This window comes from Ammospiza nelsoni, chromosome 27 (genome assembly GCF_027579445.1).
Source record: "Ammospiza nelsoni isolate bAmmNel1 chromosome 27, bAmmNel1.pri, whole genome shotgun sequence".
In the NCBI taxonomy this organism is placed as follows: domain Eukaryota; kingdom Metazoa; phylum Chordata; class Aves; order Passeriformes; family Passerellidae; genus Ammospiza; species Ammospiza nelsoni.
Genome location: NC_080659.1, coordinates 916,500 through 932,731, shown reverse-complemented (window position 1 = coordinate 932,731; position 16,232 = coordinate 916,500). Strand labels below are relative to the sequence as shown.

General features: G+C 48.9%; 1 protein-coding gene across 1 annotated transcript; it reads left to right on the top strand.

The window, feature by feature from the left end:
• Positions 1 to 13,602: 13,602 nt before the first annotated feature.
• RPL36 (ribosomal protein L36) lies at positions 13,603 to 15,330 on the top strand. The gene is made up of 3 exons (XM_059489833.1): positions 13,603 to 13,784; positions 14,511 to 14,645; positions 15,200 to 15,330. The coding sequence occupies exons 1-3, from the start codon at positions 13,692 to 13,694 to the stop codon at positions 15,287 to 15,289; spliced, it is 318 nt and encodes a 105-aa protein (XP_059345816.1). The 5' UTR covers positions 13,603 to 13,691; the 3' UTR covers positions 15,290 to 15,330.
• The last annotated feature ends 902 nt before the right edge of the window (positions 15,331 to 16,232 follow it).

Here is a 16,232-nt window from a genome sequence, read left to right as displayed (position 1 = left end):
TGCCTGGGGCCGGGGCCGGGGCTGTGCCTGGGGCTGGGGTTGTGCCTGGGGCCGGGGCTGTGCCTGGGGCCGGGGCTGTGCCTGGGGCCGGGGCTGGGGCTGGGGCCGGGCCGGGGCTGGGGCTGGGGCTGGGGCTGTGCCTGGGCTGGGACTGGGTCTCCCCAGGATTCAATAATTCTTCCAAACGTATAGGAAAACAGATTTCTTGGCAGCTGAATACCATGAAAGCACCACTGAAAACAGATGAGCTGTCCAGGTAGAAAAATGCCACTGCTTCCTTCCAGATTGTGTCAGCCTTTGGAGCCAGACCATGGACATGCCTTGTGCAGAGCAGCTGCTGTTAAAAGAGATAAAAAGTAAAAGTAACATTATTCTAAAATGAAGGAAGGGTTTATTCACATCACTTTTAATGAAATATTGGGCCAATAATCTCTAACAATGTGAGTTTTGTTATTCACAGCAGAGCTGGATTTTATTCTCGTTAGACTTCCAATAACCCAACTGTTAGGGTAGCCCCAATTCTCAGCAACCTGTGGAGTTCAGGTTCCCTCGTTTCCTGTGCCAGCCCGTCATCATTTAGCCACTCGACAGTTTGGAGAGGACAGTGAAGGAGGGTGGGGGCTGGCTCTGAATGCAGTTCCTCTGAGTTCAAAAAGCTTGCATTATCAGCCAGGAGCAATCCCAGCTCTGCTCCAAGAATCCCTTAAATCATTGGCGTGCCAGTGGAGCTATGGGAGGGAAGCATGCAATGCTCACACCCCTGAATTGTTATTATATAAAGCCTGGCACTCATCTGCTAAAGAAAACAAACCCAGCATTTTTTTCAAGACAACCATTTGGTGCTTAATTTTCATATTCTCAGCCCAACTGCAGCTGGCTAGGTGCCCACCACTGTAGAGTTATTTACATATTTTCCTCCAGCAGCTGCAGTAACCTGTTCTGTTCCTCATATCTTGCCAACTTTTGTCATGGTCTGACTGGAGAGAAATATTTCAGTCTTATGCTGATAAACAAACAAACCAGCTCCCACCAGAGTTCAGTTTTTAGTGTAGAAAGGTCAAAGTAGAAATCTTTGATTCCACTTTGAAAGAGAATTATCTCCTTATCCCATCATGCACTGTAACATGCTACATGTATTTGGGAGTGCTGATTACTTAAGCCAGAGGTTCTGTCAAAGGTAAAGTTTGCAGAGTAAAACATACGTGAGAAGGAAGAAGACAGGCCTAGGGAGATAATTAGGTTTGTGCATGGAATCAGTCTCTCTTGGATATATTAATGCATGATTAATCAAGGAGATGAAAGGAATGCTTTCTGCAACTCCAAAGTGTGCTCCACCCAAGATCTCAAAGTATTTTACAAAGGATAATTCATTAAGCTTTAAAATGATCTTGCAACAAAACTAAGATGACCATGAAGATTTTTCAGTTAATGTCTGTATGTTTAGAGTTTCATGGAGTAGCTCTTTGAACCTGGCTTTCATGTCACAGAGTAATAGAATCACAGATTGATTTAGGTTTGGACTGGAAGGGACCTTAAAGCTCATTTTGTTCCATCTGCTTGCCATGGCCAGGGACATCTTTTACCTTCCACAGGCTGCTCCAAGCCCTGTCCAGCCTGGCCTGGGACACTTCCAGGGATGGGGCAGCCACAGCTGCTCTGGACAATCTGTACTAGGGGCTCACCACCCTCACAGGGAAGAATTTCTTCTCAATATCCCATCTAACCCTGCCCTCTGGCAGTGGAAAGCCATTCCCCTTTGTCCATGCCCTTGTCCAAAGTTCCTCTCTGTCTCTCTTGGGCCCTTTTAGAGGCTGTCAATACATCTGTCTCATGGGAAAATATTTTTCCCATCTACAGCTGGGAACAACAGTGAAGGGCTGGAGCACTGCCTCACTTAACACTTGTGTTGGAGCTGCATGTCCCTAAAGAACAGCCCCAGCTAACCATGAACCTACAGCAGGAAGCCATTTGCTGTCTTGAGTTTGGTACAGTCAGAAGAGACTGTGCCCTACCCGACTCTCCTGCAGCCTGTGCTCTGTACTGAATTTTGAAGGCTAGCAGCATCACATCACTTCTTTCTTTACCATGAGAATGCACGTAGGTGGGCAGGTGCAAGAATCAGATGTTTTGAGCAGCCATGAGAGATCTGCTTGGATGGAGTTAAATGGGCAGAAGCTACAGCAAATGAGGAAAAGCTTTTATTTGATGGTGATATTTCCAGGCTTCCTCTGCACTGTTAAACCCCAGTTCTGAGTGTGAGAATAGCATAGATTTGTGGAATTTAGTTTGTTTTATACTGTCTGGAGAAATTTTGAATGTACAAAAAAGATCAGCTTCAGCATGGCCCTATGTAGTGTAGTGTGACAGGCTGGCATGCAGAAAATTGTGCCCTGGAAAGATCAGGGCCATTGCTCGGGGGCTGGGTGGATGTCCTCACTCGGTGGATAATCTGCCCAAGTGCAGGAAATTAAGTCTGGGCCTGTTCTGACTGAACCTCTGAGCTTCTTCAAGTGCAAAAGGTATAACCCCATGGAATCCAGAAAAACAACTGCTGTGTTCAAAGTGTTGGGCTTCCCAAACTGTTGAGAACTAACAAGTGGCATGGATTCACTGACATGTGGCAGGGAGACCAGGCCAGTTCTCCTTCAATATACCAGGAAATATTGCCCCAGTTTCACAGGCGTGGTGTCCACATCTATCTCTCCCAGCAGTGTGGACAGATCTGTGATACTCCCATCATAAATGATCATCCATTTCTGGGGATTTACTCACACCATTAACAGAGATGATCCCCAGACCAGTGCACGTGTGTGCAACCCCATGACACCTGTGGCCACATCCTTAAGGACTGCTTGAGGTCTAGCACCAATTTGGCAATTATCTTGGAGAACAGTCTACCTGACAACACCTGTCTGACATGTGAGACTCAGCTTTAAACATGAAATTAATCTGGTATTTGCTGGGTAATAAGGAAGCAGTTGATAAACCATGATGCAGCTGTTGCTTGGGTTTGCATTTTTATAACATGTTTGGAGTGGGAAGCCAGGGAATGCTAGAAAACTGCAGACACTTAAATGGTCTGAGAATGGAGAAAGGCAGAGAGATCAGTTTGAGGCTACATGGCCAGTGAGGCCATTGACAGTTTATACTGACAATTTAACTTAAAAAGCAATAAAGAGTTAAGTCAGTGATGCATGGTGGACATCGTGTAGATGAGCCTCCACTTGCAGGAGTCATAGTGCAAATGGCTAGAAGTGTGCATCTTCTCATCTGTGCCAGTATTGATCTGACCAGGCCTGGAGAAGCAGAAGCTCGGATCTGCCAAGCCTGGCAAGTTTGCATCTTGCAGAACATAAATCACTATTTTCCCTCTCTACCCCTGCTAAGCAAATACGTTTGGATATCCCTGGCTGTTCTGGTTCAGTGGCCATCCCAACTTGTGGCAAGGTCTGGAGGGCTGGCCTGAGGCCACTGGGGAGAATACCCTCACCCTACATCTGGCAAGGAGCCGGGCGTCCTTCCACTGCAGTGCCTGAGCAGCTTCCAGTGAAGTGCCTAGAGGTGCTCAGCCACATCAGGATATATTTGGCTTCATAACTAGGACACCCAGAAGGAGAAAATTCTGTGTGAAGAATCCATACTTCTGTGGGCCACCCATGGGCACTGGGACTACTGAGCCCTTTACTTCTGCTCTGTTGTTACACAAATCTCTTGAATTTCATTTACTTTTTCATCTACTTTTCTCCTTCTCACCCTGCACTTTTCTCCTTCTGTGTCAATGACACCCTGGCCACACCAGCCAATTCATGACCAATTTTCCTTTTAGTTCTTGTAAAAAATACCTTCTAATGTAAAAGAAATAGCAACATTTGCTTTCTACAGGACTCTGCTGTTGGGATATATATACAAGGAAGGACCAACACCTTATTGGAAGATAGATACCCCATTACTCTTATCTCCTCAGGAAACAGTCTTGCCAGGTTGTCCCTGCAGTCTTTGGCATATTGGTGAGTCTTTGTCTGAATGAACTCACTCTAGGAAGGACCTCCCCTTTGCAGTTCACCTATCTTCCTCAACCTTTGCTGCTTTTCTGACTTCCCTTGGCTTCAGTACCTCAGTGACCAGTGGCTGCTGCCTGCCCTGCAGAATGTCACAGGTATGCCCCAGACACTGCAGATGCTCCTAGTCTGCAAGGATAAAGTGTGGGCATCCATCCATGTTAACAAGGAGCAAGAAATATTAGAATTCTAAGCTTTTGTTAACCATGTTGTGTCATGAGCTCAGTCACGAAAAACTGCTTTGTAGCTGTCTGGTGTCATATGGTACAAGCAAATAGCACAGCTGAGAGCCAGCACACACACAGCTGCTCCTCTGGAATGGTGTCACTGACTGGAGAATGAAGAGGAACTCTTCTTGCCTCCACCGTGGCCACTCAAGGCCCTCTTGGGGTGGGTAAGAGATGTACCATTTCTCAGTGGGACTCAGCCGGGGCAGGCAGTGTCCAAAACAGCTTCTCCTACAAGAAGCACCTGGGGCTGCTCAGGTAAATGAGCCCAGGTCACCACGAGGCTGCAGGAAAACTTGTGCCAAAATGGTGGAGGATCCTTCACACAGGCACTCTGCCTCTGCAGATATGCCTCCTGCCTCTGCAGGACCTATGTGAGCCCACCTGCGCAGGGCACAGCAGTTTGCAGCAATTGTCCCCTTCACTGCCTGTGAGTGCTGCCCATGTCTCTTGTCCATGCTGCAGGCTGAGCATCTCAGCCCATCTTCCCCTCCAACCTCCCCTTCACAGTCACATTCCCCAAAGGCTTGTGCTGGCAACCCCTTCTCCTGTGCCCTGTTCCTGCACAACAAAGAGCTGCGTGCTGGGCCTGGAGGACTGCTCCTGCCTGGGCCCAGAGCACCATGCCCGGGCGTCATGGTTTGACACTGGCCAAATGCCAGGCACCCACAAGAGTTGTTCACTTACCCTCTCCTGCTACAGTTGGGCAAAGGAGAGGGAAAAAAATTTATGAAGGGCTCATGAGTTGAGACAAAAACTAGGAGAAAAACCCTCTAAGGGCAAAACAGGTTTAAATTTAAAGGTACAAATTAAATTTATTATTAACAGAGTCAGAGGAGGATAATGAGAAGTAAAGCAAGCACTTAAACCACCTTTTTTCCCCCAGACCCTCCCTCCTACCCACCAAGAGCACAGGGAAACAGGGTGTGGGGGTTTTGGTCTGTTCATCATTCAAGATCTTCTGTTTGTTCAGGGAGAGGAGTCTTTTTTCTGCTATGCCATGGGGTCCCTCCCACGGGCAAACAGTCATCTCAAAACTGTTGTGGTGTGGGTCACTCATCCAAGAGGTGCAGTCCCCTAAGGATAGGCTGCTCTAGTTTGGAATCAAGGGCTCTCTCTGTCTCTGTCTCTGGAAGCTGGGGCCCCTGTCTCTCTGTTTGGTCTCCCACTGGATCATGGCTTTCTCTGGCATCTACCCACTCCGGTGTGAGCACTTTTCCCATGAGCTACAAGCGGCTCTCTTCACCCCCGGTGGACTTCATGCGTTACAAGTAGACAGTTTGTTTCAACCACAGTCCTCAGTACAGCTTGCATCTTGGCTCTGACACTTGGAGCACTTCTTCCCCCTCTTTCTTTACCACTGATCTTGGTGCCGCCATGTTGTTTTCCCTCACGAGTCCTCACTTCCTCCTCTTCTCTGACTAGAAGAAGAGCTACTGCTTGTAGGAACCACTGCCAACAAATCCCACGAGTTCAAAGATTCCTGCAGGATCCTGCAGCGCTGAGAAGTTGATCTCGCCCAGGTTCCACGTTGGGAATCACTCCTCATGCTTCTGCTGCCAGCCACGCGGCTCTGCCCCATTGCACAGGCAGTGGTGGCTGCCGCGGCGCTGGCGCCATTCAATGCCTCTCCACGTGCACCGGGAAGGGGGAGCCGCTGCTGCCCCTGCCCTTCTGCCCATGGCACAGTGGCTAGGAGTGGCCAGGCGGGCAAGGCTCACCGCGGGCTGCACCGAGATGGCAGCAGCTACTGCAGTGCATTGCTACATGTTACACCAGCGATGGCCCCAGTGGCAGTGCTTCACTATCCCTGAAAAAAGCTGTGTGTGCGCTGTGTTGATTTTCTTCTTAAATACGTCATCACAGAGGTGTTACCAACATCAGTAATTGGGCCATCAGCACGTCCATCTTCAGAGCCATCAGAGATTGTCTCTGTCAGACATGGTGGAAGCTTCTAGCAACCTGTTACAGAAGCTACCTCTGTTGTTCCTCTCCCCAACCCCCCACCCTTTGCTACCAAAAACCAGGCTGTGCCAAACCAATGTACTGGGTCAGGGAGAGACATGGGTGGGGGCCAAGAACATACCAAGCTAAAAATGAGGACCAGCTTCAAACATTTGTCTGAAGTCTGAGGTCCTCACAGGCTCCACTGAGATGCCAGTTTGTGCTCTTGCCTCTCTCTGGAAGCTCTTTATGGCTGGACAGCCCAGGACCCCACTGGTACAGAGTGACAATCGGGCAGAGTTCATCCAGCCTCCCAGTGCTGCCCAAAGGGGCAATGTCCCCTGGCTTCTCCAGCCACACCATCCAGCCTGCTCCCCCTTGACTTTCAGCTGGCCCAGCAAGGGACTGAGGTATAGCCTCATCCCCACAGAAGCCATTCCTAGCTACCTGGCATCTGGCCATTGCAAAGCATTGGCCACCTTGTAAAAGGCAGCAGGAATACAAATGGAACTTGCATTTGTCCAAAGTGACTACTTCTAAGGGAAATCTGTGGGTCTGTAAATGGTGTTTCCCATCTGATAAGGGTGAAGCAAGACCAGCAAGGAGGAAAGGTCAGTTTCACACAGTCACACTGCACCATACCCAGGGGAGAAGCAGGGTAAAACTCTCTGTACCAGTGGCTGTAGGAGAAACCTCTTTTGTGTGGGTCCCCTAGAGAAGGCAGGGCATTGCCTTCTCAATGACAACAATAAATGTAGTTTATCCAAGGATATACTTTTAATTTGGAAGTGATTAGCAACTTGTAAGACCAAAACTAAGGCATCAATAATTGCAGAAATGGCTACAAAATCAGGGAATTCCATCGCATGGCAGCAGAGGTGAGGCTGTTAAATCAGTGTTGTAAGGCTCAGTGCAGCCCCAGAAGGGTTAAATCCTTTCATTCACAAGACAAGAGCAGCCTGCCATAACTGGCAGCTGCAGTCCTCTGCTCAGGCCAAGCAAGCAGTTGGACTGGCCAAGTGGTCAGAAACCATAATTCAGCAGAGGCTCCAAGGCAAAGGCAAGGGTTGTTTTCCGGGTTTTCCTAGAGCAGCTGGATTTGGGAACAGTTGCTGCCTGTGGCAACATGAATGACAGCTTTAGCAGTGTGCATGTGCTGTAAAAGAAGACCTTGCACAAAACAGAACATCAGAAATATAGGGACCTATAATACCCTGTTCATGGGTGTTGTATGTGGTGACCAGGGAGCTGCTGCAGGGGCAGCTGCCTTTCTCCTCCTCACAGGAGGGCACTTGCATGGCTCCTCTGTGCGTGCCTGTGTCCATGCACATGTGCTGCTCCAGAAGGCAGACAATGGCTTGAGCAGAGCTGCTGGTGCCTTTGCATGTGGGGTGATGTAGGAGAAGGATTTAGCCCGCTGATTCTTCTGGGTTTGGTGGCAGAGGCTGTTGGTTTCTGATCTGGCTGCAAAGTCTTGCAAGTTACCAAATACTTCTGGGGAAGACTGTCTAGACCTCAGTTTACTTATGAACAGGACCATTTTCTTTAAAGTCAGGTTCAAACTCTTTCACCTGGAAGACCCCAGGACCACTGCAAAAACTGTCCTGTGGTGTGATGTGATGTGATAGGATGTGATGTGAAGTGCAGGGCAGTGTTTTGTTTAAAAATGTGCTTGAATCTAACTAATAAACCGCCACCAAAGACAGCAGTCAAAGTCCCTGCCTCAAAGCAGGGCTTTAAACCTCTGAGAGAGCCAGTGAGGAACACAGTAGCTGTGCAGCACAAGGCAGCCAGAGGCAATGATGCTGCAGCAATCATTGTGCGGGAGAGAGACAGTGTGGCATTCACATTTTCTGAAAAATCTCTTCACCCAGGATTTTTCTCCTGGGAAGCTGAGAAGCCTCCAAGAAAAAGGAAAACAATTTTATCTCATTTGCTTCTCCTCTGTTTTGCTCACATGTGGGATGTGTTTGGAGATTGTTTACCCAAAGGTGATTGTTCCATTGGATTCTGCTATGGGTTGTTCTGACTCTTTGGCCAAGCTGTGTCAGGACTCTGGAGAGAGTCACAAGTTTTCATTATTATCTTTTTAGCATTCTGTAAGTATCCAAGTATCCTTTTCTGTATTCTTTAGTATAGTTTAGTATAGATTAGTATAGTATAATATAATATAATATAATATAATATAATATAATATAATATAATATAATATAATATAATAATAAATTAGCCTTCTGAAAACATGGAGTCAGATTCATCATTCCTTCGTCTGAGGGCAACACAAATTCAGTAAGACAGCATCCAAAGGCAGCATGATCATTCCAGTGGGAGAGGGCTGTTTTTATTAAAAGAGGTAGCAGTGAGGACTCTGTGCTGACCTTTACTTGCCTACAAAGGAGTTTAAGCAAGGAGCCTTGTGGATGTGACAGCCTAGTCAGAGAGCAAGAAAACTAGATAAGTTTTCCCAGAATTGTCTTGAGAGACTTTAGGGAGTTGAAGATAAACAATGATAGATTATTATTATTATAAACAACCTGCAGATGCTGTTTTCCTACTCTCTGTTTTCTTGTTTTTCTCAAAGATTGTTTATAAGAAAGGTTTCTTGTTAATTAGCCAGTCAGGTGAAATGTATTGATCGATTGACCAACCAGGTCTATCTGTATCAGAACAATGTCTAAAAAAAGAGGATCTGAAGTAAAGATGGGGTGCTATGCAAACCAGCCTTCTAATGATTCTGTGTCATTTCTTAATAGGGACAAAATCTCAGTTTGGCTCTGATTGCTCCCTGGTTCTATTACAGACCAGAGACTCCTCCACCTCTGTCATCTCACCAACACAGGCTGAACAGTCCCTTTTCCAGCTCTCTCCTGCCCAAAACAGGACAATGAAAGAGCACAGTGGAGCATTAGTAGCAATTACCATCAAGCGCCCAAGCAGGACCATGTCCTGGTTTAGGGCAAATTTGGGAGAAAACCTCCAAAGGGGCCCCTCCAGAAAGCAAACCCACACGGCCCCTCCCCCCAGCCGGGTTGGGAAGGATTCCTTGGAGACAAGTGGAAAAAACCTGTTCATTGAACAGGCACAGCACCCCCAGCACACAGAACCTGTTCATTGAACAGGCACAGCACCCCCAGCACACAGAACCTGTTCATTGAACAGGCACAGCACCCCCAGCACACAGAACCTGTTCATTGAACAGGCACAGCACCCCCAGCACACAGAACCTGTTTATTGAACAGGCACAGCACCCCCAGCATACAAAAGGAACAATACCAGGTGACACCACTCTTTCACCACTCTGAAAAGGATAACAAATTCAGAAAGTCTCTCTCGGGGGTGATCGCTCTGAGTCCCTCCAGTGCTGGGGCAGCTGCTGCAGCCACAGGGTGCAAACTCTCGCTGTTCCCAGGTCCCAGTCCGGAGCAGGTTCAAGTAGGTCCACAAAAGGGAAAGGAGAAACAGTCCAGGGAAAATTTGGACTGCTTAGCTCAACTAATGAGCAGAAGCAAAAGCAAGAGCAAAGCGAAAAGCAAAGCAAAAAGCAAAAGCAGCACCATGTACTGCCCTGTCTCTGTGTTCCGCCAGCCATGGGGGAGCGGCTGAGAGCAAAACCAAAACAAAACATTCGCTCTTCAGAGCCAGTCTTGAAGGCACAGAACATGATATCCAGCATAAACAGAGCACATGGATGGGGATACAAGCATCATAACATCGCCCTAGGACAGGACATCACAGCACTGCGTGCCTATAAGAGAGGCCTTGCTCATTATCGTCACAGGTTTTGTGTCTTACAGCCACAGCCACTTATTAGCTCGTAAAGAGCGATATCATTTCTGTTGTCCCCACATCCTCTTTTCAAAGCCATATTCTGTTGTGCATGGGAATAATTCCATCCCTGACTGAGAGGGCCACAGTTTATGTGTGATGAACCCCATGCAGAGATTTCTGATGGCTGCTATTGTGAGTAATTATTTCCTGGAAGACAGAGAGGCTTCACCACTTGGGGAAATACTGTGGGGAAAAACATGTGAAGCACAGGGCAGAACCACACAGCCCTGAGCCTTGCAGAACTGTTCCCTCCAATCCTGAGATCAAGAGAGAGAAGAACTGAATCCATCCCCTCACACCCCAGCCAAAATCTCATGATATCTCTGCTCTTCCAAAAGAAAGCCCCCTCAGCTACAAGAGTGCAGCTGCACCTTTCACAGAATTCAGAATTCACAGAATTACCAGGTTGGAAGAGACCTTAAAGTTCATCAAGTCCAACCCAGCCCCAACACCTCAACTAAACCATGGCACCGAGTGCCACATCCAGTCCTCTTTTATACACATCCAGGTATGGTCACCCCACCACCTCCCTGGGCAGGCCATTCCAGAACTTTATCACTCTTTCTGTAAAACACTTTTTCCTAATATCAAACCTAAATTTCCCTTGGCGCACCTGGAGACTGTGTCCTCTGGTTCCATCAGTTGCTGCCTGGTGAAAGAGACCAACCCCCACCTGACTATAACCACCTTTCAGGAAGCTGTAGAGAGTGATAAGGTCACCTCTGAGTCTCCTTTTCTCCAGGCTAAGCAACCCCAGCTCCCTCAGTCGTTTCTCACAGGGCTTGTGTTCCAAGCCCCTCACCAGCCTTGTTGCCCTTCTCTGGATGCACTAAAGAATTTCAACGTTCTTCCTAAACTGAGGGGCCCAGCACTGGACACAGCACTCAAGGTTTGGCCTCACCAGTGCTGAGTACAGGGGAAGAATGACCTCCCTGGTTCTGCTGGCCACACCATTCCTGATACTAGCCAGGAGCCATTGGCCTTCTTGGCCACCAGGGCACACTGCTGACTTTCTCCCCACCTTGGCATCTTCTTTCCTCTCTTAACTATCAGTCCTTATTTTCTCTTAGCAACAGATGGGAGAAAAATCCCTGAGAGAAAAAGAACAATCCTAACCTTCAATAGGCTCTCTCTTCATAAACTTGGGGCTGCCAGGGGAGGGTAAGGTGCTGCACTTTTCCTTCTTTCCTTGGTCTTCAGTGAGGTCAAGAGGAACTCTGGCTTTTCTAGTTCTGCTCCTAATGTCCTTGCAATGCCAGTGTATGTCTCTTGGGTACTCTTGATGCTGCTTCCACCCCCCACATTCCTAATTTTTGTCTTTAAATGTGATCCAGAATTTTCCACTCAGTCTGTCTGGCCTCCTGTTGTACTTGCTGAACATTGGGATGGATCACTCTTAAACTTGTTCTCCATTGGTTAATCAGAAATTCAGGTGGCTGTTTTACATCTACCTCAGCCCAATTTTACTTCTCCAGGCTTAAAAAGGCTAATTCCTTCCACTGCCCCTCATGCTCCAGGCTTCAGACGTCTTCATGGTTTTCCTCTGAACTTATTCCACTTAATCCAAGTTTTTCTTGCTGTGCAAGGCCTGAACACAGCATCACTGGTGTGATCTAATGAGTGCCAGGTAAAGGGAACACTCCCTTCCTGGCCCCTGCCAGCTGCATCTGTCCGTGCAGGCCAGGACATCACTGCAGCAGCCAGGGCACACTGCAGATGTTCATCCTATTTATGGTCCACTGAGCCCTCCCTGTCCATCTCAACAGAGCCAATCCATCCCAGCTTCGGATTCAGCTCAAATCCCAAGGCTTCCTCTACCTTTTTTCTGTCCCTCTGTCCTTGGGCTCATCTGATGGGCAACACTTTACCTAAAGGTAATACCTTTAGGAAAGCAATAAGACAAAGAGTGAAGAGATGTAATGCAGAATCCAAAGAAAGATCTAGTAGAGAATGCAAACCATTTGCAAACACTGAGATGTGGAAGAAGGCATTTAGCAATGTTGGAATGGGGCAAAAGCTTCTGGAAACTGAAACCCTGGATTTTCTATTAGGAACTTGGTGAAGGCAACAATAGGAGGCAAGAACCCTTTCTTAGGAAAAAGGTAGGATTTGAGGGGTGTCCAGTGCAGCATAGAAAGATCAAATTATGAGAAACCCACTGGTAGTCTGGGAACTATAGATCCATATGTTTCTGCATGAATGGAAAAGATGTCCTGAGAGGAAGGTAGCAATAGTCAGGGTGTGAGAGGGAAGAGCCCCATGCAGATGATGCTGGTGGGCTGGTGCTCACAGACCAGGCAGAGGAAGCAGCCAGTGCCACTGCCTCCTCTTCCAGGCAAATGTTTATTTTAGGGCCACCTGTATTTGATGAGGTCACAGACCCAGAGCGGGTGAGGGCCCTTCTTCAGCACATTCAGAGGTGAGTGAGCAGCCATCCTAAGGCAGCTCCATGCGCATCGGCAGGGGCAGGAAAGGTAACAGGAGAGGTGACACCTCCTCCAGCCCAGGGCTGCAACAGCTCCTCCTGTGAGGAACCCAGAGCTCGTGGATGGGGAGACCTTTAGCTCTCCTGTGTGATAGTTCTCAGTAGCAAAGATGATCTCAAACTCATGTTGATTTTAGAGGTGCAGATTGACAACAAAACTGGCATTCGTAACTTTTCTTTGTTGACCTTCAGAAACATTAGGAAGTATTTCAGAAAGGCAGCTCCTTCTGCCTGTGTAGGACAGTCTACCCTGCAGACGCCTGTCCATACGCTGCCCTCCTGAGGAGAAAGGCATCGGAGTCAGACCTGTCCCACCATCTAAGCCATGACCATTCCTGCTGGAGTCCGTGCCGTGAGGGGCTGACAGAGTCCGGCAGCTCCGACTGCCTGAGCCGGGACCGCTGCCCTGGGATCAAAGGAACCAGTCGTGCAAAGACGAGCTCTACAGCAGGATGCAAAGTTCCATCATTTGTTTCAAAATCCAATATATTCAATTTCAAGCCAATATTTTCCATTTCAACAAATTAAATTGTCTTTGAAAGCAGAAAACAGTTGAGTTGCACATGTTCACCTCAGCTTTCTTTCAGAAGTAAGAAAATCCAGTATATTTTATTCCAACAAAATCGTTTAATCTATTCCTTTAGGTTTGTCTCTCAAACGTTATCAAATCCTGTCCAAGTGATACCAAAGTTATAATTTATGGGAAAAAAAATCTGTAAGTGCGGGGCTGCGTGGCTCTGTACGGTGGGCACCCAAAGCCCCCCGGCCGCAGCTGAGGGGAACCAGCAGTTCTGTCGGACCACCCACCGCGGGGTGACCCTGCTCTCATCCCCGCTGTCCCCTCACAGCCACAGTGACCCCGCCGCGGGGTGACCCTGCTCTCATCCCCGCTGTCCCCTCACAGCCACAGTGACCCCGCCGCTGGCGATCCCCAGCCCCTCACAGCTGTGACACCAGTCGCGAGCCAAGGCGCGCCCTTTCCCTCGTAATTCCCCCCGCGCGCCCTCGGCCCCGCCCATCCCCGGAAATGCCCACGTCCCGTTGTCCCGCGCGCGCCCGTTCCTTCCGGTGCGGCGCCATCATCGCGGTGCGGGTCCGGCCGAGTGGGTCTGTGTCCATCCGTGTCCATCGGGCCCGGGCGCCGTAGCCATGGCCATCCGCTACCCTATGGCCGTGGGCCTTAACAAGGGCTACAAAGTGACGAAGAACGTGTCCAAGCCCCGACAGTGTCGCCGCCGTGGGGTGAGTATGAGACTCGGCTGGCGCGGTGCCCTGGGCCTGCCTCTCCCCCTGTGGGGGCCGAACGAGGCCGCTGCTCCCGGTGTGTTCATGTGTCCGGCGCGGAGCCGCCCATCGCCTCCGGCCCCGTCCGCGGGGCTGCGGCCTGCGCTTTCGCTGCGGAACACGGAGCGGCTCAGGACTCCCGCGCTGCCCGTGACTGCGGGACCAGGCGAGCCGGTGGGCTCGCCCGGGCAGGGCTGCGGGGAGATGTGAAACTGTGTGCCTTCTAGAGTCTCTGCTATTTTGCTTCTCTTGGTAACAACAGGCAATCTTCCACAAAACTGCTCCGAATTTCCCTACTAGGAGCTGTCTAGGTTTGATGCGTGTTACGGGACACGATGCTATGCATCTGGGCCCCTTATTCATTCTTACTAAATGCTCTGTGTAGCTGAGCTATCTCCCGTGTGTTGCAGTGCAAATCCTGCTTAGCTCATGGACCTGCTTTTTCCAAAAATGCGGGTTTATGCCAGTGTGCGACACGGCCGGACCTGAGCCTGAAGACAGACTGGCACACGTAGCCAAGCTCAAATGCTCCACAGGATTTGTCAGGGATGACGTTTTCTTGGGACACGGCAACAGCATGGGCTGGTGTTGAAGCCTAGCTGAGAGTATTCCACAGCCCCCTGCAGTCCCCTCTGCATAGTGCCTTGTAACCCGCTGACCAAGGTCCTCCCTCCCTTCCCACAGCGCCTGACCAAACACACCAAGTTTGTGCGAGACATGATCAGGGAAGTCTGTGGCTTTGCGCCTTATGAGCGACGTGCAATGGAATTGCTTAAAGTGTCCAAGGACAAACGTGCTCTGAAGTTCATCAAGAAGCGGGTGAGTCAGTCAGCTAACATGGATGGCACAAACTAGTGTATGTCAGTTTTCTGCCCTCTCCTAGGACCGTTTGGCTTTTTAATTAATTACTTTTTTTTGTTTGTTTGTTTTGAAAGTAACTGGTGTAATATGATGAAGTGGAGAGAATGTTCTTGGGCTGGGCGGGAGACCAGGAGATGTATGCAAAGGTACTTTGCTAAAAAGGCCCTGAGCTCAAGGATTAAGGATTGTCATGCTATTTTTCCATGGTTTGCATGTCTGCTGTGGGGAGAATGAGAGCAGCACTGATAGTGGTTGGGTGCCATTAACCAAGAGACTAAATAGGGTTCCTTGAGTTGTAATGATTATGAGAGCTGAAAGCAGCCCCTTTCATGTCCAAATAACTGTTGAGGTACTACTGAGACATAATGGCAAACTCCTGGCTGGAGGTCGAGTCCATCTTTCCAGGACTTTACTGTCCTGCCTGGTTTTGAGGTGTAACAGCAGGACACCTGCAGCATTCCCAGTCTGTCCAGTCTGCACTGGGTAAAGACAGCTCTGCTCTCTCCCTGCAGGTCGGCACTCACATTCGGGCCAAGAGGAAGCGGGAGGAACTCAGTAATGTCCTGGCAGCCATGAGGAAAGCTGCTGCAAAGAAGGATTGAGTTGCACAGGTTTCAACACAATAAAGTCCTTTCTCCCAAAACCAGGGTAGTGAGTGTTCTTGGTACATATACTTGAGTAGGTGCTGCTGACAAGGTCCAGAACTTCAGCCATCAAGAATTTGGGTCAGTGGTTTATTGTACCTGCAGGTGGAGCTGCTGATACCGGTGCTGCTGTGATTTACCCTAGAGGGGAATCCTGTATGACTATGTGCAGTCTCAGGACTGGAAATCTCTGGAATAATGCCTTCTGCCTCCTAGTCTGTCTTCAGACCTAGATGGTGGTAGGAGGGAAGTGGGCAAAAATGGCTGTTGAAAATAGTAACTAACTACTTTGCATTTCTTCCGCAGGGCACATCAGCCCATTCCTTATGCAGCTTACCCTGCTCCTGTGTTTCCCCTTGTAGCCTCTATTCAGGCCTGTGTTTTGCAGTGTGGTAGCAAGAAGTCAAGACACCTGGAGTCAGCAAGAGCTCCCTGGACTTCAGTAGCTGGATTCTTTATTGTCCCCTAAGGGCTCCCTTGCTGAGATAACAAGAGCTGTTCTTGGTTCAGAACACCTTTTTCTTTTTCTTAAGAGTTCATTGTATGATGAAGTATTCAATTTCTCCAGCCCCCAAGCCTGTGTTTACTAATGTGTAACAGTCAAGATATTTAATTCCTTTTCTCACTCCCTGAATATGATACAGCTGTTGCAGAGGGGCACAGGCCCTCGGTGGTGCAGCACAGTGCTGCTGACTGGTGATGCTGAGCATGTTGCTGGTCTGCCCTCTTTAGCCTGGAGTTCTTTCTGGTGGTATTGACCTGGTGACTGAACCTAGAGAACCATGTCCCTTTACCAGCTGACTGTACTAGCTGTGCTGAACTATCTTAGGATTTCAGTGTCCTTTCAGCCCAGCCCAGGCTTTTAAATAGAGACAGGTTGTGAGAGCTAACTTGCCTTCTA